Source organism: Dromiciops gliroides, chromosome 1 (assembly GCF_019393635.1).
Source record: "Dromiciops gliroides isolate mDroGli1 chromosome 1, mDroGli1.pri, whole genome shotgun sequence".
Classification (NCBI taxonomy): Eukaryota; Metazoa; Chordata; class Mammalia; order Microbiotheria; family Microbiotheriidae; genus Dromiciops; species Dromiciops gliroides.
The window spans coordinates 172,536,289-172,561,408 of NC_057861.1; the positions used below are offsets into that span (position 1 = coordinate 172,536,289).

Consider the following 25,120-nt stretch of genomic DNA (forward strand, 5'->3'; position numbering starts at 1 on the left):
CAGTTATCTATACCCAATGAAATCAAAAGTCATGGGGATGGCAAAATCAAATATATATACCTACACATATTAAATATGGGATCTAGTTAGCAGAGAAATAACAAAATGTATACTCTTGTTTTTTGTGAGGCAGTTGGGGTTAAGTGACTTGCCCAGGGTCACACAGCTAGTAAGTGTCAAGTGTCTGAGGTCAAATTTGAACTGAGGTCCTCCTGACTCCAGGGCCAGTGCTCTATCCACTGTACCACCTAGCTGCCCCCAAAATGTATACCCTGAACCACACATATTTTTTTAATATCTTTTATGTCTCCCAGAAAACATTCCCTAAATTTAACCTAGATATCTCTTGGAAATCTCAAACTCAACATGTCCAAAAAAGAATTGATTATCTTTTCTTTAAACTCTTCCCCTCTCTCTAACTTCTGTAATTCTGTTGAGGGCACCACCATTCTTTCATTTGCCCAGGTTTTACAAACCTCTGTATCATTACCTCTTATCTCTCCCCAACTTGAGTCAATGCCCAAGTCTTGTGGGTTCTGCCTTCTGTCCCATCCTTCCTGGTGGCTCCACTCATCCCAATTGTTTAGACTGTCATCTCTTCCCACCTGGACTATTAACAGTACCCCATTTCCCCACTGATTTCAGTCTCTCTTCTCTCAAATCCATCCTCCACCCAGCATCCTAAGCAATACACTCAAATCACAAAGGTCTGACCTGATTAGTCCATGCCCAAGAAGCTCCATGGTCCCCTCTTGCCTTTAAGATAGAATACAAATGCTGTTTGGCTTTTCAAGCCTCTCACAATCTTGTTCCAGTCTTCTTTTCTAGGTTTATAGCTCCCTCCTCTCCTTCACACAACCTACATTCTGGACAACTCGACCTGCCTGCAGCTTCCCCACACGCTACTGTGACAGGTAACTGTATCTGGTGCCTATAAAGCACTCCCTTCCCCACTCTGCCTCAAAGAATTCCTACTATCTTTTAAAGAACAGCTCAAATTCCACTTTCTACAGAAACCTAGGTCACCTAGATGGCACAGTGGATGAAGTGATTTGAGTTCAAATCTGGCCTCAGACTTACTAGCTGTGTGACCCTAAGCAAGTCAGTTAACTGAATTTGCCTCAGTTACCTCATCTGTAAAATGATTTGGAGAAGGAAATGGCAGTTCACTCAAGTATCTTTGCCAGAAACTCCAAAGAGAGGTCCTGAAGAGGTAGACATGAGTGAACAAGAACATCCATCTACTTTTCTCACCCCATAGAAGGTAAATTCTTTCAAGGCAGGGACTGTTTAGTTTTTGTCTTGTATCAGGTGCTAGGTGGCCTAGTAGAAAGAGTACTGGACTTGGGGTTAGGAAGACTGTATTTCCAATTAGAGATATATACTAGTTGTGTGACCCTCAGCAAGCCACTTAAACCCTCTCAGCCTAGTCTCTAAAATGGAGATAATAATATGTCATAGGATTGTGGTTAGGGGCAAGTGAGATAGCTTATGTAAAAGGTCTTTGCTAGCTTTAAAGTGCTCTGTAAATCTTGACTATTATAATTTTTAATTATTATTTTATTATAGTCATTTTTACATATTTCATTATATAATTATATTTCATTATTATTTTTGTTTTGAGATCCAAATTGTATCCCTTCTTCCCTCCCTCCACTCTCTCTTCTCCTCCCTGAAGTGGTAAGCAATCAGATATAGGTTATACATGTGCAATTATGTAAAACATTACCATATTAGTCATTTTGTACAAGCAAACTTGAATAAAAGAAAAAAATGAAAGTGAAAAATAGCATGTTTCAATCTGTGTCCAATAAATATCAGTTTTTCTTTGGAGGTGGATAATATACTTCATCATTAGTCCTTTGGGATCATTGTATTGCTGAGACTAGTTGTCATTCACAATTCTTCATCAAACAATATTGCTGTCTCTGTGCACAATGTTGTCTTAGTTTTGCTCACTTCACTATACATCAGTTCATACAAGTCTTTCCAAGACTTTGCTTGGGTCATAAGTGTGTGTTGGGGGGGGGCAGGGGGGCACCTTTGGGAATCTAGAAGTGACCGCCTAGCCTGTGGTTGAAGAACTGGGAGGGAGGGAGGAGGAGCAGAGGCTCCACTGACTGGATTTTCATAATCTCCGGACCCTCCTGTTGCTTTGTGCCAGACACGTGGTCCACAGGGAGCAGGAGCCCCGTGGTTGCGAGCCCCAACAGCTGGGGCCAATCCGCTGGGCTGTAGCAGCTGCCTCTTATTAACATAGCGCTGAGAGCCCGCTGGGGCTTCGAGGGTTGTTGCTCTGTTACCCGAACTGTAGGATGGAGGTGAGTGGTATGGGGAAGCTTTATCCACTACTCTTGCCTTAGCCTCATTGCGCAGAGCCACAGTCCCCTCCTTCTTATTTGGGGCGAGATGAACTAGAGGAGAAAGGGAATTGATTTTCTGCTGGGAGAAGGGACGTTACTGTAGTTATATGTTTACCGTGGGACAAATTCCAGCCACTAAAAGGCATAGTGCAGTAACACTGTATTTATGAGGTCCTGGATGCAGATTCCGGATGGGTCACTTTAAGTCTCAGTTTCTTCATCTGTAAAATGGAGAGGTTGGGTTTAGCTGACTTCTTTGGGGATCCTCTTTGTCCTTTAGGCTGAATGAATTGTAAACCTTTGTCTTTGGAGAAGCTTCAATTTGCCTTGCTTGTAAAAAGTGTTTGTTAGCAATTTAGATAAGGACAAAACCCAAAACAAACAAAACCCCAAATGCTCCTTTTTTTAAAAAAAAAGACCTGTGATAAAAGGCGTGTGTTAATGTCCAGACATTTCTAACCTAGTGTCTGTGAATTTTTTTAACAGAATATTTTGATAGCTGTGTTTCGAGACTTGTTTTCTTTGTAATCCTGTAAAAACATTCTTCTGAAAAAGGGTTCATAGGCTTCACCAGGCTTCCAAAAGAAAGCTGACACAAAAGAGTTCCTGCTGCAGACCAACTTAACTCAGAGACTTAGAGGTGGAAGAGAACTTAAAAGCCATGATGTCCAGTGCCATTTTTTTTTTATAGATGAGGAAACTGGCATAGAAAAGTTAAGGGACTTCTTCTATTGTGACATCACTGCATCTTTGCATTTACAGACCCTCTTCCTTCTTCTGGTGCCTAGATAAGATGGGAACTTCAAAGAAGTTTTGCAATTCCTGGAACACCACATCTCAGCTCTTGTGGTTACACTCCAATTTCCTGCACTGAAATTTGTGTATATCAAAGGAGAGTCAAAATGAATCTTGTCCCTCATTTTCTTTCTTTCTTTCTTTTGTGAGGCAATTGGGGTTAAGGGACTTGCCTAGGGTCACACAGCTAGTAAGTGTTAAATTTCTGAGTCCTTATTTGAACTCAGATCCTCCTGACTCCAGCCCCAGTGCTCTATCCACTGCCCGACCTAGCAGTCCGGTCCCTCATTTTCCACAGAAGAAGTATTTGACAAGAATTCCTGAGCTTGACCCAGGTCCCTGCATATGATTATTTTCCACAATAAGATCATAGGTTTCAAGATGGAGGAGAGCTTTGAGGTCACCTAAATTCAACTTCCTCACTTGACAGTGTAGACAATTGAAACTTTAGTGAAGTGACTTGCCTAAAGTCACACAGTTAAGGGGCAGTTAGAATTTGAACTCAAGTCCTCTGATTCTGAATCCATCTTTCTTTCTACTTCCAGCATTGTTCAGGTTCAAAAAGGAACTGAAAGGGGGCAGCTAGGTGGCACAGTGGATAGAGCACCGGGGCTGGAGTCAGGAGGATCTGAGTTCAAATACAGCCTCAAACACTAACACTTACTAGTTGTGTGGCCCTGGGCAAGCCACTTAACCCCAATTGCCTCACCAAAAAAAAAAAAAAAAAGGAACTGAAAGACTAGGGTGTGTGTCTAGTGAGAAAGGGATAAGACAACTACCAAAAGGTCAGGCAGGTGTAAGCTAATGTATAAGTAGAAAATGCCCACTTCATATATTTCTTATAAAGATCCTGATTTCCTAAGCACTTTCTTATTATTTCTAATCACATTGCTTTTGAAACTAGGGGAATAAGTACATTTGTATTTGGCAATTTTTACTTTTCTAAGGGCCTGTATGTAGATGATCGGTTTTTTTTTTCTTTCTTTTTTTTTTAGTGAGGCAATTGGGGTTAAGTGACTTGCCCAGGGTCACACAGCTAGTAAGTGTTAAGTGTCTAAGGTCGCATTTGAACTCAGGTACTCCTGACTCCAGGGCCGGTGCTCTATCCACTGCGCCACCTAGCTGCCCCATGACCTTTTTTTTTTAAAAAGTAGTCTTAGGATAATTATTGGTTGTGTGATAAAACTGAAAAACTCTCATTTAGAGAGTTCTATTTCTCTTATACCTTATCTTTAGCCTAAATTATCTCCACACTGAATTTTTATTCATAATGGTATTTCTGTGAAACTCAACTATGCATTAATGAACTTTGTTGAAAAGGTGATTTTCAAACTTTTTTCTTTCCAGCTGCAATCACTAATAATTGATGCATTTCACAGTCATGGATTTGAAAAGATAGAAGAATATTTGCAGCAAAAAGAGAACTCTCTTTGTCAAAAATACAACGAGCTCCTCTTGATCCATTTTGACAAATTGATAAATAAGGTAAGTCAAATTTTTGAAGTTAGAATGCCAGTATGTAATTTGATCATTAACATTATTGTGGCATGAAAATGCAGGAGCTGGAGCAGAATGAATTCCAGCATGTTTCATTGTTGCTGAAATGTATTCAGAGGTTCTTCAGAGATGAAACCAAAGAAGATGAGCAGCTGTTAATTGAACAAGGATTGATCCCAAAGATAAGTATCCTAATTAAATGGAGCGTGGCCTTGGGGGTGGCTTTTTTTATCTTATCACAGTCATTTCTAGATATTACTTTCCTCTCATTGACCCTCCTTCTTAGGTAAAGAATTATTTTGCTTAGCTATTGTGGTAAAATAGATGTTATCTTTTCTACCACTTTCAATATTGTATTCAAGGAGAAATTTCTAAGGATGCTCTTTACCTACACTTCTTATAGGAAAACTGTAAAGGTGAATTATAGTTACTCCAACACCAAGAGGTTAAAATGGCCTAGAGCAGCTAGAGAGCTGACCTTAAAGCCAGGAAGACCAGGTGACCCCGACCTATATGTGACCCTGGGCAAGAAAAATACAGGAGGGCATTGCCAATAAAATCCCTATTTCAGCCCCCTATTCCTTAACCCAGCACTGTCCATTCTGCTTTTGGTCTGCCTTTTTGGACTGATAAATATTGCTAGGGTCCACAACCACCACAACAAAATGCTAAAGATAGCCCCAGAAGTTTGTTGAAAATTGAATCTTAGAAAGCAAATCTAACTTTTCCATTATCTTTCTGTAAAAATGGATATATATCCTTCAGTTCAATTAAACAAATACTTAATTGCTCAGCAAGAGTTTACAGTCTATTGGAGGGATAGACTATGGAGACAGATAAGTATAATAAGAACAAAGGTGATCGATCCCAAGAAGAGATCCAGACAAATTGCTCTAGGAAAATTTGAAGTAGGAAAGCATTCTTGGCTTTGGGTGGGGAGGTACAGAGCTTAGAAGAGGTGATGCCTATACTGAACCCTAAGAAATGGATTATTTGAAAGCTTAAGGTTTTGACTGCAGCCAGACTTGTTGGCAAAATTAAGGTTTAAAATTCTGGAAGTTTTCATTCTTGTAGCACTGTCTCAAATCTAGGATTCTCATCTTTCACTCATGCAATAGTTCCCCTGAGAATGGTAAGTTAGGGAGTAGTGTTGCTTGTTGGGGACAGTAAAGTTTCCATAAAGCAAGTAACATCAGCCCAAGTGGGTTGATCTATTGCTTCCCTAGACAATGGATACTGTGGAATGGAGGGGGGTGGTCCCCCCTTTGGTAATAAATGAACAGTATCCTCTGGCAATTGTAGGGAGACAGCCCCATCTGGAGCACAAGATATGGTTGCTCTAAGCTTACAAAGGAGATCATGACCTAATAAATTTACAGGGGCATCAGGCATGAGTAAAAATGAATGTTCTACTGTTAAGGGCCCTATAGATACCATGCGAGGATTCAATTTTGCCACTCTCTGGCTCTTTCCCGAGACTCCTACTACATTAACTTTAAAGGTAATAGGTATGGCAGACTTTTGGTATGTTCTTTTCCGGTTTTCTAGAGCAAGATTCCATTCCCTTCAGAAGTGTTTCTCTAGCATCTTTTAATCTTTGGAAATCCCTATCATTATTATAATTCCTACCCAATCTTTTCATCTGTGGGTTTTTCTTTTTCTTCTTCTTTTTTTTTTTTTGGTCCAGGCCAGTGATTTCATAGTTTAGGGAATTCCAGGTGTGAAAGATCCCTTCACTGGTGTGGAATTGGCAACTGCCTATAGAGACTGACTTGAGTCTTTAGAGGTGAATGTAGGAGTGTGTTAATTTTGGAGCCCATTGTTAAATTTTCAGTGTGAGTATTAAACCTTATAAATTGACAATTGCTACAAATCAAGGCCTGATTTATTGTTGATTATCTAGACTTGAAGTGTTAATAATGCATCTTAAACTTAAAAGTGTGTGTGTGTGTGTGTGTGTGTGTGTGTGTGTGTGTGTGTGTGTGTGTGTGTATACATCCTCATCTTTATAACGTTTAACCGAGGGAAGCTAGGTGGTGCAGTGGATAAAGCACCAGCCCTAGATTCAGGAGGACCTGAGTTCTAGTCTGACCTCAGACACTTGACACTAGCTAGCTGTGTGACCCTGGGCAAGTCACTCATTGCCCTGAAAAAAATTAAGTTTTAAAAAAATAACATTTAACAGTACACCTTTGAGTAAATCAATTCCTTGCCTCTGGTAATACAATTAGTATATGTCAAAGACAGGATCTGAACCCAGGCTTTTTGACTTCAAAGCTGGTTCTCTATTCACCATACCATGCTGCCTTTCTTTAGCTGTATTTTTCTAAAATTTTGCAGTATGACATCACCTGTATATGTTTCTGTCCAATAGGGAACCTATTGTATTGTAGACTGAAATTCCTTATGTATGAGGCTTCAAAGTGGATTAAAAAAATTAGTTCTTTTTTTATCTGTTTTGTAAGACTGAAATTCTATAAAATAAGCTTTTAAAAATTGAATAGACAGTAGTGATATGATCATTCATGACTATATTTTTGTATTTGTACATGGTTTCCTGGTTAAAAAGAACTATTGGATTTCTGACCACTGGAGAAGTAACTATAACTATGTCCTTGGTTCAAGTTATAGAAGACTTTTTAAACACTGCCTTGGTAAGACAAAGAGTGGGAGTGGGTATTTCATTTGTGGGGTGCCACTTGGTTAAACTAGAAATTTTGAGGATCTTGAGGTTCTTTGGTGTCTGTAAGATATGAACTTTGTGAGTATTCCTAACTTTATTCTGAGACTTCTACCTAACATAGAAATCATTTCCTCGTAGGCAATTTAGATGTGGGAATAGAATATTATAAGAAAAGGTTGATAGATTTTCTTCCCTTCCATAAAATGGTTATTGGTAACAACTGAACAGGTCTTTCCCGGGACATATGAAGGGATTAAAATGAAGATTTATCATTGACCTTCTTCCCTCTCCCCATTGCTCTCCAGTGGAATAACTATAAAATAGGGTTTCTTACATTTTATATCCTAGACCCCATTGGTAGTCTGATGAAGCCTGTGGACTCCTCAGAATAATGCCTTTTAAATGTATAAAATACATAGTATTATAAAGGAAACCAAATATATTGATTTATAGTTATCAACAAAACAAGATCAGAAACTCCAGGTTAAGAACCTTTGCATCCATCCATCCATCCAGTGCTGTCCCACTTATTCATTTCTTTACCTATCTATTTATTCGGAGGCAATTCAGGTTAAGTGGCTTGCCCATTGTTACACAGCTAGTAAGTTTCTGAGGTAGGATTTCAATTAGGTCCTCCTGAATCTAGGCCAGTGCTCTCTGGACAGAATCCTTGCATTTAAATTAAAACTTAATTGCCTAATTTTTTATAAAGCTGTTGTATGGTTTCCTGCAGCTTCTTCATATGTTTTTCTCTTTTTCGTTAGGTAATTTCCAAATGCAGTCCCAAGGGTAAGTAAATTACCACATACTTTGATTAAGATGTGATGGGTGGAAAGGCTAGCAGAGCATTTCAGGTGTTTTGTTTGAACTCGCCACAAAGCCAGAGACTGATCTCAGTCTTTAATAACATTTTCTTTTACTACTCATTCTCCCTCAAGTTACTTATTCAAATCTTCACAACACCACTCTTGTCTGACATCTTATTTCCATTAACTTAGTTCAGGCTCTTATATTTCATCTAGATTATTACAAAAGCCTTCTAATTGGTCCTCGCCCAATGGCATGTCACTTAACTCTGTTTGCCTCAGTTTCCTCATCTTTAAAATAAACTGGAGAAGGAAATGGCAACCCTCTCTGGTATCTTTACCAAGACAACCTCCAGAGGAGTCAGGAAGTGTCATACTTGTCTAATTGATAAAACGTTAACAAACAAAAACTTGCCTCAAGGTTTTTCGTACTAAAGTCTTTCCTACACAGAACACCAATACAACTTTTCTTAAGCGCAGATTGAACCTGTTAGGCTCCCATTGAATCAACTTGACTCTAAGATGAAGTAGAAAGTCTTAAGTTATACTTTGAAACCCATTGCTTCTTGACCCCAACATATCTTACCAGGCTTATTGGAAATTACTCTCCCTCCCACAAGTGCTGATTCAGCCAAACTGGCCTTCTCATTGTTCTGTACTCAATATACTCCATCCTTAGTCTCCTTGCTTTTGCATTGGCCATCCCTTATCCTTGGGATGCACTGCCTCCTTACCTTTGCCTCTCAGAGTCTACTCTTCCTTCAATAGGCAGCTCTGTCACCATCATCTTTGGGAAAACTTTTCTGCTTTCTGACCATTCCTGTAACTGCTCATGTTCTCTCTCCCAAACTAGCTTGTTTTGAATTATTTTGTATTTATTCACTTTGCATTTATGTTGTATATATTTTCTTGTTGTCTTCCCTATTAGAATGCAAGTTCCTTATGACAAGGGACTGTTCCCTTCCTTTGTTTCCCAGTCCTGGGAAAGGGTGCCAAGGGAGATGGTGTCTAGAGGGAAAATCAGGAGTCAAGAACAACAGTGGAGTGGGAGCTCCAGAGGGCATATAGTAGAAGGGGTGTCTAGAGGAGGGTAAGAATAGGTTCATGCCATCTTGTGATGTTCTAAATTTAGTAATAATTATATTGTTCCTTTTTTTTTTGCATGCGCCTCATGGAGATTTTAATTCTGCTTTTAGGAAAAAGCCAGCTCTTGGATTCATTCTTATATAACTTAGGACTTCTAGTGGCAGACAAGACTATTAATTATTTGATTCGACAGGAGGTAAGCTATAGCTGAGGAATATGGTGACAGGCATCATGTGGTGGAAAGACTGGCTCTGGAGTCGGAGGACCCGAGTTTCATCTCACTTAGCACATTTACTGGATATGGCACTGGATAGGTCACCTAACCTCCCCTGATCTTCTGTTTCCTCATTTGCAAAATAAAGAAGTTGAACTAAATGACATTTTGGATCCTTCCAACTCTAGATCATAGAAATGCTTAGGAAATCTGGCCAGGGTTGGGGGGGGGAGGGATCTTACTTGGTTTTCTATGTCACACTTCATATGTGTATCCTCTTAAAAGGGTCTAAGGACTTTGAACTCCATTTTAGAAAAAGTACCTCATGAAGAGAGAGAGAAAATTGCTTTATCAGAAAACAAGAGCTTTCTTATGTAAGTAGTCTCACAGACAGTTGTGGAATTTTACAAAGGATAAAATGATATAATTCAATATCAAATATGACATGGTATAGCCACAATAGCTAGCATCAATCTAATGATATGAGATTTGTGAAGTGTGTTATATATTATCTCAGTATTGTGCCCTTTTCTTGTGCTTTGGGCCCTTGAGACACTTTCTCCTTGAAAATTATGTGCTTAAGGAGAGATGTTTTCTTGGGTCACTAATTATGGGCTGTCCATATAGAAAATCAACCAATCAACAAGCATTTATCAAGCACCTTAAGTGCGTCAGGCACTGTACTACCTAGAGATTGTTTCATTTTTGGATCTATCTGTAGTCTCAAGGAGCTTATATTTTGTGTGACAACACACATACATATATGTCTGTGTATATGCATATGTATCCATATATGTATGTATATGCAAGTATATGCTGAACAAATTCAAAATAATTGAGATGGTTAGGCAGGGGGGATGCTAGCAATTGGGAGATGAAAAGAGTCTTTGAGTAGACAGATGTGCTGTTTGAGCTGTGTCTTGAAAAAACAGTAACTGGAATCTTGCCTTCATTTACAAAGACCTCAATTGACTCTTGATCAGAGTAAAAAGGTAATCCATTCCTTAGAGCTTTCATTTAACTATTTAATATATGTTCAGGAAATCTTTTTTTCCCTTTAAAAATAGCCTACAATTTTTCTACTGAAGCTGGAAACATCCTTAATTTGATTGGGTTTGTTTGTTTATTATAGATAAGATTTGATCTAATTTGATCCATTTGTGTATAAGGCTTTACTGTTAACTTTGTAATTTAAATGAACTCATGTACTATTCATGTTTTTCAGGAAAGGCCTTGCCAGGGCAATTCTGGACATAGGTGGTAAGATGTTTAGAAACATTGTTAATTGGAAATGCTTTGATGTATTTTTATGCTGCTCTTCATTATACTTGTGTGAGAATTAAGTTCAGGTCAAATTAAGATAGTGATTTTATTTTTATAATACAAAATTATTAAAATATCAGTTACTATGTGAAGCCATCTTGGAAAATCTTGCATTATAAGTCTATTTCATAAGAACTTTTTTTTTTTTTGGCGGGGCAATGGGGGTTAAGTGACTTGCCCAGGGTCACACAGCTAGTAAGTTTCAAGTGTCTGAGGCCGGATTTGAACTCAGGTACTCCTGAATCCAAGGCCAGTGCTTTATCCACTGCACCACCTAGCTGCTCCATAAGAACTTTTAATATATTTAATTTAAAATTTTTATTTATAAATGTATGCATCTTATAAATACTTTTAAGCATCTTATTGCTTTTTAAGGATTCTTCTAATATTCCTTTATTCTGTGGGCCTCATATCTATATGTATGGTTGGGTAGGTTACAAGGTAGTACCAAAACAATATATGAAAGTTAGTGAAGTAAATTTTATTCCTCTTGATATAAGGAAGTAGTTCTTGTATCTGGAGAGGGAATTTTTGAGGGCAATTAAGTATGTCTTTGGGAAACAGCTTTTTACTTAGAATATAGTGATTTCTGATATTTTTCACCCTTAGATTATGATCTGCAAGTTTCTCTTTCTGAAGCCTTATGCAGGATGATGAGTAAAAAGTCCCAAGCTGACCTTGCCCATAGATTGTTTGAAGATGACATTGTTGCTGAAGCTTTCAAAGAGATAAGGGACAGAGAATTTGAGACGGTAAGAGGCCCTATCTAGAAAATTCAATTTTGCAAATATTAAGCACATAGATATCATGGGGCACATAAAAAATGCAAGATATATGGTCACAGATCTTTTAAAACATTATTTAATTTTTCCCCAATTACATGTAAAAACATTTTTAAAAAAATTTGAATTCCAAGTTCTGTCTCTCCCTCCCTCCCTGAGATGGTAAGCAATTTGACACAGGTTATACATGTACAATAAGAGAAAACATTTCTCCATTCGTCATTTTGTGGAAGAAAATATTCCCCCAAAATGAAAGAAGTGAAAAATAGTGTATTTTGGTCTGTATTCAGCCACCATCAGTTCTTACTCTGGAGGAGGATAGCATTTTTCATCATGAATCCTTTGGGATTGTCTTGGATCATGGGGGTAAATATTAAGAAGTTTAAATTATCAGTGGAGACCTATGTGTATAAAACAAAAAGATAGTATGTTAAAATAGGTTCTGTGGGCAGTCGCTACATGTATGACTGTGGGCAAGCCACTTAAACTTCTCTGGGACTTATTTCCTCACCTGTAAAATGTGGGGGTTATACTAGAAGGCTTCTGCTGACCCATTTAGCTGATGCTATAAATGTTCTAGAACAGGGCTGCTTAAACTTTTCCCACTTGTGACCCCTTTTTGCCTGAGAAATGTTTACTCAATCCCGGGTTTATAGGTATATAAAATAGGTATACATAACCTTTGACTATTGCCAAATTTTTCGTGACTCCCACGTTCAGTTACACAACCCCAAATGGGGTTGTGACTCACAGTTTAAGAAGGTTAGATGTAGGATATTGGATTGTAGGCAAGTCAGGTGGAGTTGGAATGTTTGGAAGATACTGAGACTTGAAATGAATCTTGAAGGTTAGATAGGTTTGGGAAAATAGGAGAGATGACATTCTAGAATTGGAGGAACTTAACTAAAGTAATGAAAGGCCATAATTATCATAATGTGTTTGGGGACAGAAAGGAAATTGGCTTGATGTAGAATGTAGGAATTATATTGCATATTCCAAGGAACATGGGCTTTGTAAATACCAAATCCCCCATTTTGTTGTTCACTTGTTTTGGTTGTGTCCGATTCTTCATGACCTCGTTTGGGGCTTTCTTGGCAAAGATACCGGAATGGTTTGCTATTTCTTTCTCCAGCTCATTTTACAGATGAGGAAGCTGAGGCAAATAGGGTTAAGTGACTTGCCCAGGGTCATACAGCTAGTAATTGTCTGAGGCCAGATTTGAACTCAAGAAAACGAATCTTCCTGACAGGCCTGGAAATCTATGCACTGTACCACCTAGCTGCTCCAAATCCCCTAGAATCTTGGGGAAAAAGTTGATCAATATGCTTCCATACAACTTGGCCCTACTAGAACTTTCTGAAGAAGTGAATGGATTCCTGCATCATGAGTACTTCTGGAATAGAGCACCATTAACTTCTAGAATTGTGTTGCCCAGTTTACCTTACTCTCCAAAACAAATCATTATGTGATATGAAGGAGTCAAGGTTGAGAAGGCTAAATGTGAGGGATTGGATCCTTGGGGAGAACACCATCTTTTTAGCAAGAAGATAATCCATGATCCCCACCCCCTTTTTGTTTTGAACAAAAATTGTGTTCACAGTAGAAATATTTTATGCTTTTAATTAAATCTGAAGTTTTCTATAAATTTCATCTCAGATGACCACTAAGGTTCCTCCTAGTATGTGGTCTACCCTTAAGGATCATAGAAAAAAAATTTTTTTTTCCAAATGGCAGCTATGTGTACTATAGATACTAGTTTTGGCCTTTCTGACACTGTCTTTCCATAGGGCAGATAATCACAATCACAATGGGAAAACTAGGATTGAGAGAAGGGAGTAGGAGAAGGTAGACTGCTCTTAAAATCAGTCAAGATGTTAATGATGTAGGGGAAAAAATGGAAGTCTTTTATACGTAAATACACACACATACACACATATATATGAATAATATGTCTACTTAGTACTTGGAGGAATGACATGGAAAATGAGGGGCCTTACTTTCTTGATAACGAAAGGGAACAGAGGTAAAAATAATCAGACGTCTATTGTTCAACTTTAGAATATACACTGGGGAACAGAGAATGGAAAGTTTATCCTCCTGCTTTTGTCTTAAGCAAATGCAAAAATAAATATATGTTCTCAAAGTACTTGTTTATGATAGTGGAGTGAAAGGATCCAGAAAAGAACTGGACAAATACATCTGAAAGTATTTGAGTAGATGATCTATTCCCACATGTCATCAAAAGTGGATTGGGGGAGGGAGAGAAGAAACTTAAAATGGGAAATGAAATACTATACCTATAATATAGTATGTTGAAAAATGGCAACATGCATCATACTGGAAACCTAAGCTTTCCCTTGTAGAAAAATATTCCTTTAGAAAAATGTCCCCAATATCTATCCATTTTCTTGGAATTTGTGGTAATTCTGACTTTTGTGGACTTTGGTTCAGCTTTGTGCCATAAAGAAGTCTTTACATTATAGTGAATCCTTTTGGTGATGTGAAAAATTTATCTTCAACAGCATTCTAAAAGTAAAATACAAGCCAATAGCTAGGTGGTGCAGTGGATAAAACACCAGCCCTGGATTCAGGAAGACCTGAGTTCAAATCTGGCCTCAGCCACTTGACACTTACTAGCTGTGTGACCCTGGGCAAGTCACTTAGCCCCCATTGCCCTCCCCCAATACAAGCCAATAAGAATTTGTTTTATAATCTCAATCTTTAATTTAAACAAATAACCATTCTACCACTTGCTTTATCTTGAAGGACAGTAGAAGATTTCTTAATTGCCTAAATGATAAACTCGGTGATAAAAGAAGGTAAGATGCTCAATTTGAATGCCATTGGGCTTATTGGTAACAGTAAGATTTAGAAGTGTCTTTGATGTTTTAGAAGAACAAATGAAAAGAGTACTGGCTTTGGAATTTGAGGACCTGGGTTTGAATCCTATCTCTGCAACTCTAGTATTTGTGAGACCTTGGGCAAGTCACTCAACTTCTGTGGTCCTCAGTTTGCCCAGTTTTGTCCGAAGGGATTTAACAATATACCTTACATATATGAAAACATTTTTAATAAAGTTTCCTAATGTTTGTTTTGGTTCAAATGATATTTTCTAACGGTATGCTTTTTTGCAGGGTTTATACATTTCCATGTATTGCTGCCTTTATTAATGGATATGAGGTAATATTCCCTCTTCCTTCCCCTCCCCTCTATTCATGTTCATTGCATACAGTCAATTTAATTATAAATGTGAAGCCTGTTTTATTATGATGTGAAAATTGCCACAAAATTTTGCTCCATTGCCTAATTATGGCATGTGGATATGACCCTCAGTTCCTAAAAGCTATACCTGGCAGGGTTATACTGTACTTAAAATATTTAGGGTCCCAGCAACCCACTTATATACCATGTCCACTTTGTCAAAACAGCCACACCAAGCACAGAAAGCTTACCACCAATTGTTTGGTCACTTGGTGATGAATTATTTGGCCATGGCAATTTGATAAGCCAAATAAGACACATTGTCCCTATGTAGCTGCCTTCCATTTATGTAGTGATGATATTGGGATGATGGAAAATGAGGCAGAGAATGCTAAGAGCTACAAAGTTCTTAGATTGTTTATAAACACTAACTCAGCTCTTGGTACTCTAAATGTGAGATTTTTCTCTTTATGTACCACTGGAGGAACCAAGTCATTGTAATCTTTACATTTTCTCCATACACAAAATCAGATGATAGAAGAAAGTTGCAGTCAAATTGAAGGCTGTCTCCTGAGTGACTCTTGGAAAGGCAAATGAAGGAGCTACTGGAATTAGTTTCATTGTGTGTCCAAAGGCAACAAGAAACAGCTCATCTCTTATTGCGATACTTGTAACTGATAAGAATTTGCAAAAAGACCACCATGAGGAAAATTGTAGTTTGTATATGTACCTCTTACAGAGGATGGAAAATAGAAAAAGAATACATATGTGAAGGATTTGATAAGATCCTGAAAATTATCAACATATACTTTGATATTTGGCAACTTCAGTAGAGAGAAGAGAGATTAGGTGAGGTGGTTAGAAAATACTGAAGTAAGAGGAGGGAGACAAAGAGACCAAAAACCAATAGACTATACAGGATGTGCTCACATATTATAATGAATACTTTCTTTGAGAAAAGAATCAGTTCTAGACTGAACAAGCACCAAGTAGCATCACAAGAGAAGAAATTCCTTATATTTAAGGACAGCAAATCATTACAGATTTGGGGGTCCTGACTAAATCAGCTACATACCAGCAGACCACCCACTTGTTAGAACAAAGATCAAAATTAATACAAAACAAGAAGAAAGGCAAGACAATCAATGAAAACAACTTCAAGCTGTCCTATATAGACAAATAATTGACATAATGAAATGGGAGAAAAAGAATAGAGGCACTGTTTAAAGAAATTTCATATAGAAGCTTAACCTTTATCAGTTGCCAAAACAAGGAGCCACAAAAAACCTAAAAATGGCCTTACTGAACATTTGATTTGCCAAGCAGAGACATGGCAGCCAAGGGTAACACCAGTTCATAATATAAACTCATTTTAAAGAAACTTGCAGAGAATGAGGATTGATAATTCTAAGTAGTAACCCTCATGAAACAATGGAAAGAAAAACCAATTAAAAAAATTTTGCCGAGAGAGCCAACTAATCAACATTTAACTGAAGGCAGTCTGGTATAAAACTAGCAGGGGGACAACAAATACATGAAAGATAGGAAATATTTGCAAACAATTTTTATAATAAATTCCTTTCACCACTGGTGACAGTGAAGCAGAATCACATTTTAATTTTAACATTAGTCTCAGATGTTTTATAGAAGTAAAAATGACTCTCAAAAGAACAGAAATGGGAGAAACCAACCAGAGCAAATGTACAAAGTATATATACACAATGAAGGCAGTATAGCAGGACTTGGGTAGCATTTTGGAAGGGAGGCATGGAAGAGAGGCAGCTGGTATTGATATAGAGCAAGTCAGAAAGTGAGTTGGGAGAGAAATTAGCAGCATGGCTGGGACTTCTGATACAGTGGTTCTAGGCAAGGACTCCTTAACCAAGTCAGTAGCAAATGTGAAATCATCTTGGTGGAAAGGGGGCAATAACAATTATAATAGAGAAAAAGAAGTCGGAATGTGAAACCATGAGCACACCACAGTGAAAAAGTTATGGCTGAGGGGCAGCTAGGTGGTGCAGTGGATAAAGCACCGGCCCTGGATTCAGGAGGACCTGAGTTCAAATCCTCAGACACTTGTGTGACCCTGGGTAAGTCACTTAACCCCAATTGCCTCACCAAAAAAAAACCTTAACTAACATATTTCAGGCTCTCTCTTTGTTATAAAATGATGCTTTTTTTTCAAGTGGGCTCATTCCTGGGCCCTTAAATTTCAACCAAGTTATTCCCTATTCCAAGTTACCCTCTGCTGTTTTAATTAATTTTTCTAAACCTTTATTTATGCCTCCCTCTCACCCCATGCTCTCACTTAATGATGGAAAAACCCCTCATGATAAATATACCTAGCCCAGCAAAAGAAATCCCCACATTAGTTATGTACCAAAAGGTATGTGTTTGGCACACAGAAGGTACTAGATAAATGCTAGCTTTATTATTGTTGTTGTTATACCATGTAATTAGAGGTGAGGCTGGAGAAAAAGGGCAAAGCACAGTAGTAAACACTGGGAGAGAAGTTTTAGATAAGACCTAGTCCTTACCTTGGAGTTTATAGTCTAGCATGGGGGAATACGATATACCTGATATACACAGATAACTGTAATACTAAATGTTTAAATAAAAGAGCTACAAAACAAAATACTTTTTGAGGTCTGAGGGGGAATGGGTGATTATAATCTTAGGCATCCCTAACTGAGTCCACAACTGATTTTAGAAGTTTATCGTGGTATTTTGGAGCCTTTTAATTCTATGGTGTCAACATAGGAATTGATGACAACTTTTCTACTTGTATTTTTGCTGAGAAACAGTACAGTCCTTTATTTGATCATCTTGTAGCCAGTGTTGAAAAGTCTACCATCCTTTTTAAAAATTTTCTTTTGGGGGGGGGGTGTGCAGTTGGGGTTAAGTGACTTGCCCAGTCTGAAGGTGGATTTCAATTTGAGTTCTCCTGACTCCAGGGATGCTGCTCTATCCACTGTCACCTATCTGCTCCCCTTTTTCCCCTTAAAACTGTTTTTTCAATAAACAAGAATTTTTCTCTCCCACCTGTCCTCCCCATTGGGGGAAAAACTCCTTATAATAAATATATACATATGTTTATATACATGTATATATGCATATTTTCATATATATGTATATATGTGATATTTAGTTCAAGCAAAATGAATTCCCACACTGACCATGTCCAAAAAGTATGTTTCATTATGAATCAGTCCATCATTATGGCATCAGGAGGAGGGTAGCATGTGTCATTGATTCTCTGAAGTCGCGGTTGATCATTTCATTGATCAGTGTTCTTAAGTCTTTCAAAGTTGTTCATGATGTTACTTTATAAATTATTCCCTTGATTCTGCTCACTTCACCCTACATCAATTCATACAAATCTTCCCTGTTTTCTCTGACACTGTCACTTTTTTCACTTCTAGTGGCACACTAGTATTCTGTTACTGTGTTTCACATATCATATTTTGTTCAGCTATTACCCAACTGATGAGGGTCCACCATTCTTTAAAAGATGAAAATGAAACTGGTGTCTTGGGGAAGCAAGCAAAATGGCCACTGTCAAAAAGTTCTATTACCGTAGTTCTACTTTAGTTTCATTCGGGCAGGTGGGGCTCATTAGCCTTGGCAGGCAACCTTCCTAGGGGAAGGAAACCCTGATTTTAAACCTCCACTGCCTTGCAGCTATACCCATATATGGGAAAGGATTTGGGAGTTAACCCTGAGGAAAAATCAGGAGTTAGAGTCCCTTAGGCAGTCGGATGTTGGACATCACATCCCTCTGGCAACTCCTGTGGCGGCACTGGTGCCAAACTGTATTGGCTCTGCCTCTCCTTTGGATCCACCAACGTCGCGGAGAGGGAAAACCTGCTGCATGGGCAACAACAGCTTGTTTTCCATATCGATCCACCCAGGCTAGCGCCCTGGAGAGGACACTCCAGCTACTCCTCATGGGGTAGATACAACATGGGATGCGGCAGTTACCTGTTATAAGTCACTCAGGAGCTGAGGCTCCCGTATCAGACTGCACAGCCACGCTGCGGCCTATGGCTCTTCAAGGCGCTGATTCATGGTCATCTGAGACTGGTGGAGGCCTACTACTACTACTACTACTACTACTACTACTACTACTACAGTTTCATTTTGTTTTTAAAACAAAATGAGAATTTTCAGGAAGATTTTCTTTTTTTCTTTTAGTTTGATTGTTGAGGATGCACATGTCTGATAGAAATGGTCTTTACTTTCAGGTGAAGAAACCATGCGATGAAAACCTGGAGCAATTTTGGATTGATTTTAACATAGCAACTCAGAGCATAACTTTCTATATAGATAATGCGGAGGTAAAGAATGCTTTTGTACAACATCTGCTTAGACCAAAATGCTTCTAGATAGTTTGGGTGAAAGTATATATGTACATCTTTGCTTTATTTTTTTAAGGATGAACTCTGGGATTCGGTAAGACTTCTAAAAGAAGAAGTTGGTGGTTTCAGTATAAAAGGTAATACCTTAATCATAAGCATTGCCCAGAAGGAGGTGCTGAGTGTCTTTCCCACACCCCCTGATCCCTCCTCTCCTCCAAAGCTAAGGGGGAGTAGGAGGACCAATCATTATTGCCTGCAGAGTCTGGGCACAGATAAATCAGATAAATTATCCAGTACTTTAGTCCCAGAATCTGTTTTAAAAAACATGCAGCTGATGTAGATGAGAGGTTTGTTTTTATTACTACAGATTCTTGTTTTGCTTAAGGTCCAAGAGAGACAGCAGATAACTCGGGAAATAGCGCTAGACCAAGAGTTAAAAGATGTGGGTTCTAGTCCCTGTTGTTCAGTCCTGTCTGACTCTTCGTGACCCTATTTGGGGTTTTCTCGGCAAAGATACTTGAGTGGTTTGCCATTTTGTTCTCCAGCTCATTTTCCAGATGAAGAAACTGAGGCACACAGGATTTATTGCCCAGGATCACATAACTGGTGTCTGAGGCTAGATTCGAACTGAGGAAGATGTCCTCCTAACTCCAGGCCTGGTGTTCTATCCACTGTGACACCTAGCTGTCCCCCCCCCCGCCCCCCACTCCAGTCCCTTTTCCAGTACCATCTAGCCCTGTGTCTTTTAAAATGACCTATCCTTTGTTTCCTCATCTGGAGGTAGGTAGGTGTGGCAATGCCAGGAGTTCTGGGCTTGGAGTCAGGAAGACTTGAGTTCAGATCCAGCCTTATACAATTCCTAGCTGTGTGACCCTGGACAAGTCACTTAACCTCTTAGTGTTATAAGACTACTTGCAAAGAAGTTGCTTATCTGTATTGCTGGAGGGGGTTTTCTCAGTGGGAATTTCCTGTACCTGTGTCCTCACAAGTCCTGTCCAAGAAAATATACATACGTACACATACGTGGGGGGAGGGAGGGAGGGAGAGAGAGAGAGAGAGAGAGAGAGAGAGAGAGAGAAATGGATCAAGGATGAGTTTTATTTGTGTTTTGTCAACTTGGAAATGTACTTTGATTAAAAATAGGTGTTTGTGATTGTTTCCCACCTCCTGACAGAGAGGGATGGACTGTTCAGAGCAAGACATACCAACACAAAGAGAAAAGTATTGCATTGCACTCATAAATGAAATTTAATGTCTCCCAATCAATATACCTATAGGATAACCACAGATTGTTTTAGGCTGATAAGGGACTTTAGGGTTCTTCTAATACAACCCCTTCATTTCATAGTGAGGAAATCAAATCTCAGAGCTTCAAGGATTTGTCCAAGGTGACATGGGTGGAATTTGAACCTAGGTCCCCTGATTCCAAATTCGTTGCACCTAATTTTAGAATCTGTTTCAGAGTAGGGAGGAACAGTTCCTGGGCCTCTCAAGAGTTGACTATCTTTTGGGGGCACAGCCAATTGAGGCAGTATGGTGTTAGTGGGATCCAGGCACACTATATTTGAGAGTAAGGTCTTCTGAGTTGATTGTCTACTGACCAAACAGTATGTGGGCCTCAGCATCCTGAGGAGGGTGGGATGGGAGAAGGGAGTCACAAGAGCCCCAGGTACCTAGAGGGGGAGGAAAGAGAAGGAACTAAAAGAGAAAGTAGGAAGGTACCAAAGATAAATCTCACAATTGTTTTTATTCATTTTAGAGTTCATTTAATATTTGTTTAGTGCCTACAAGAAACTGTTGTCTATCCAGAAACTTACAGAATAATCTGTAAATTCTCTATTTACTCTCTCCTCCCATGAAATAGCCCATAGACCATTCACCTGATGTTTGCCTTTAAAAAAATAAGGTAATTTTTAAAAGCCAGATGCTGACACACTATTTGTGATGATGGAGAAGAGATTCGTTTGTCCTTTTTAGTCAAAAGACAGACTGGATGCCAAGGGTTATAATTTACACTAATGTTAGTCTGATAAAAAATTATGTAATTCTCAACCCCTTCCCCCAAGTTTATTTGGTAGCTGGTAGCTGGTAGCACAGTGGTTAGAGTGCTAGACCTGGAGTCAGGAAGACTCATCTTTCTGAGTTCAAATCTGGCTTCAGACACTTATTCCTATGTGACCCTGGGTAAGTCCCTTAATCTTGTTTGCCTCAGTTTCCTCATCTGTAAAATGAGCTGGAGAAGGAAATGTCAAACCACTCCAGTATCTTTTCCAAGAAAACCCTAAATGGGTCATGAAAATTTTGACACAACTAAAATGACTGAACAACAAGAAGTTTATTTAGTGTCAGATCTATATAAGTACTTACCCTAGAAAATGTGTGTGGGTAGCAATGGTGAGTAAACATTTTCTAATTCAGTAATCTGAAATTATGAATAGCAAAACAAATCTTTCAATATGTCTGCTATATAATGTGTCTCCCTCTTTTTTTCTTTTGGAAGAAGCTGGAAAAAAGAAGATACTCCTTGTTTACCTGAAGAAAGCTCTTCTTTTCAACAACAAAGAAGTGATGAAAGTAGAAATTCATTTTGATTTACAATCCAACATAGTAAAGACTTGCATGGAAGTTCTTGGACCAGAGAAATATGTGGCAAGTTCATTTATTTTTAGTTTTATTTTTTGCTCATTTAAAAACATTTCAGTATTTGTGATTTGGCAAAAATTATCTTTGGTATTAAAACCTCAATCTTCATTGATAGAAATGGTTGAAAAAGTTGACATCTTTGGAAATGGTGGAAATTTTGCTTACTTGTGGATAAATCCTTACCTTTAAGAGATACAATGTCATAGAATATATGAATCACTTCCCATCCCAAATCCCCATCCACAAATTCCATTTTTTCTTCTTTCACTTTGAGTATTATGGATTGGTCTGCTTGCTCATTTGGTCATTACAGCTACTTGTTTCTACTTCCATTCTTCTCCAGATATTCCATGGAAAAGAACTAAGGTTTCTAACATAATCCCTATGGTGTCAAACATCCAGGGCCATCTCCAGTCATCCTGATGCATATCTTGTCACTGGACCCAGATGGCTGGTGACTTTGCATAGCCCTTTCTTAATCTAATTCATTGAAAGTCATGATATCTATAACAGTCTTCTTTGAGAACAAAGGACAAACAACAACAACAACAACATTCAGTCAATAGGCATTTATTAGGCTCCTATTATGAGTTGGGAACTGTGTGCTAAGTGCTCAGGATACAAAGAAAGGCAAAAGACAGCCCCTGCCCTCAAGGAGTTCACAATCTCATGGCGAGAGGGGTGGGGAGAACAAGTAAATACATATGTACAGGATATATGGGAAATAACAAAGAGAATTAAGAGATATGATAGCCTGTTTTCAAGAAACTTATAATATCATGGGAGAAAAGTTCACAGAAATCTGACCAAAATAGGGGAGTGGAATGTACAAAGGAGAGAGAGAGGTACAACTAAAATATGAGAAATTTGACGAGAGAAAATACTTTTGTGAGGGGTGGTCAGATACCTCTTGATAGTCAATAAACTCGTGTTAATATAACACTTTAAGATTGCAAAAAACTTTCCTCAAAAGTAGATGGTACACCCATTTCATAGGTAAGGAAACTGAGGCTCAGGTTAAGCAAATGGGTTTGCTCATGATCACATGATACAAAGGGGCAGCTAGATGGCACACTGGGTAGATTGCTGGACCTGGAATCATGAAGACCTTAGTTCAAATCCAACTTCAGACACAAGCTTTGTTACTTTGGGCAAGTCACTTAACCCTGCTTGCCTCAGTTTCCTCATGTGTAAAATGGGAAAGATAAGAATCACCTTTACCTCCCAGGGATGTTGTGAGGATCAAATGAGTTATAACATGTACAGTGTTTTTGCAAGGCTTAAAGTGCTTATCTAAATACTATTATTGTTATTTATTCTTTCTGAAGGTCTCTAGGACTCTGGTACCTGGAAATCCTGTCTTCATCTTGAGCCATTCCTCTTTCTTTTCCATTTGCTGGGCAGTCCTAGAACCAAGAGGCATTTGGAATGGTGGCTAGAAGAAGGAAGGGAGTTTGAAAAGAGTGGAAAAGGCCACTAGAAGGTTTTCCCTATTTTTCCATCTTGCTTGACCTGGAGATGCTACACAATATACTCATTTTGCTTTTTCATATTTCCCTTGCAAAAGATATTAGGACAAAGAGGACAGGTTTTTTATTAAAAAATAACCGGTTTTTGTTTTCTTTTCAGCTGAACCCTGATCAGATGAAAAGAGAACCACCAGAGATATCTGAGAGTTTTGAGGAACAAGAAACAGCAGAGATCCTCTGTTACCATGAGGAAAAAGCAGGTAGGTCTGTCTATCCCTAAATTAATAATCAAGAGGATCTTCAAGGACAGGAGTACATTCTAGACTTAATCACTCACCCAGCTCCCTCTCTGACCATAATTAGACTCGTACATTTCATAAGGCCAATAGCTTATCAATTCAACTTTTCAAAAATGTTTTAAGTTATTGATCTTCTGAAATACAGTGACTAATCAATACTGTGAAATTCTTGGATTCTTTCTCAGAGGTGGAACTATTGCATAAGCAATGATCCAGGCTTGGAAGTCTGGAAGCAGAGGAGCTCTTGACTAACATGTCACATGATTAGGGAAGAAACCTTTGCTCCCAATCTGCTAAATCAAGTGACAAGTGATTGTTGAAAATCAAGGATTGGCAATGTGAGGAATTGAAAAGGGCAGTAGATTTGGAGGCAATGAACATGAAAATGGATCCTGCTTTTCCACATCATTACCTGCATTACCTTACGCAAATTTCTTTACCTATCTGGGACTCAGTTTCCTCATATGTAAAATGAAATTGTTGGACCAGCTGATCCCTAGGGATCCTTACAGTTTTAGATCTGTAATCCTATGATTACCCTTGTCCCCTCCCTGTCTCTCTCCCTGTCTCTCTCCCTGTCTCTCTCCCTGTCTCTCTGTCTGTCTCTCTGTCTGTCTCTCTGTCTGTCTCTCTGTCTGTCTCTCTCTCTGTCTCTCTGTCTGTCTCTCTCTCTGTCTGTCTCTCTGTCTGTCTCTCTCCCTCCCTCCTTCCCCAAAAGGAGAATTAGAAGTGTAAGGATCCATGATTTCATTGATGGAAATATATGCCCCAATTCTAAACTCCATGCTTTAATAGGCAGTCTTGATGGTAAATTTTTTATTTTATTTTATTTATAATTTTCCCTAAGTTATATGTAAAAAAATAAAAAAAAATTTTTTTCTACATTGAAATATTTTTTTTTTTTAGTGAGGCAATTGGGGTTAAGTGACTTGCCCAAGGTCACACAGCTAGTAAGTGTTAAGTGTCTGAACCCGGATTTGAACTCAGGTACTCCTGATTCCAGGGCCAGTGCTCTATCCACTGCACCACCTAGCTGCCCCTCCACATTGAATTTTTAAAACTTTGTGTTCTAAATTTTCTTCCTCCCTTCCTCCTCAACCCTCCCTATGAAATTAAACAATTCAATATAAGTCATACATGTACAGTTATGCAAAACATCTCCACATTAGTCATGTTGTGAAAGAAAATAGACACAATAACTTTAGAAAGAAGAGCTAACAAATAAAACTATACTTCAATCTGTATTCAGATCCTATCAGTTCTTCCTCTGTTGATGGTTTGCATTGTTCATACGTCCTTCTGATACCATCCTGCTAATCGTTTCTTTCACAGTTACTATTGCTAACTGTATTACTCTCCATCTTATTCCCTCCCCTTGATATTTACTCTATTTTCTATCTTCTTTCACCCTATCCCTCTGTAGTGTTTTGCTTTTTACTGCCCCTCCCCCAATCTGCCCTTCCTTTCTTCCTTCACCTCTCCCCCCACCCCACCCCCATTCCCTTCCCCTCCCACTTTCCCACAGGGAAAAATATATTATTATAGCCACTTGAGTGTATATGTTATTCCCTCTTTGAACCAATTCTGATGAGAGTAAGGTT

At 38.6% G+C, this 25,120-nt stretch overlaps 1 protein-coding gene across 1 annotated transcript in view; it reads left to right on the forward strand.

Annotated features, from left to right (window-relative positions):
• The first annotated feature begins 2,315 nt into the window (after positions 1–2,315).
• Positions 2,316–25,120, forward strand: part of SYCP2L (synaptonemal complex protein 2 like) — a 67,425-nt gene continuing 44,620 nt past the window's right edge. The window contains exons 1-15 of the mRNA XM_043992940.1: positions 2,316–2,321; positions 4,506–4,643; positions 4,718–4,837; positions 7,205–7,309; positions 8,103–8,127; positions 9,341–9,426; positions 9,730–9,818; positions 10,670–10,704; positions 11,377–11,519; positions 14,316–14,368; positions 14,684–14,729; positions 18,995–19,087; positions 19,185–19,245; positions 21,609–21,757; positions 23,381–23,480. Coding sequence (XP_043848875.1) covers positions 2,316–2,321; positions 4,506–4,643; positions 4,718–4,837; positions 7,205–7,309; positions 8,103–8,127; positions 9,341–9,426; positions 9,730–9,818; positions 10,670–10,704; positions 11,377–11,519; positions 14,316–14,368; positions 14,684–14,729; positions 18,995–19,087; positions 19,185–19,245; positions 21,609–21,757; positions 23,381–23,480 — 1,249 coding nt within the window. The remainder of the gene's footprint in view (positions 2,322–4,505; positions 4,644–4,717; positions 4,838–7,204; positions 7,310–8,102; positions 8,128–9,340; positions 9,427–9,729; positions 9,819–10,669; positions 10,705–11,376; positions 11,520–14,315; positions 14,369–14,683; positions 14,730–18,994; positions 19,088–19,184; positions 19,246–21,608; positions 21,758–23,380; positions 23,481–25,120) is intronic.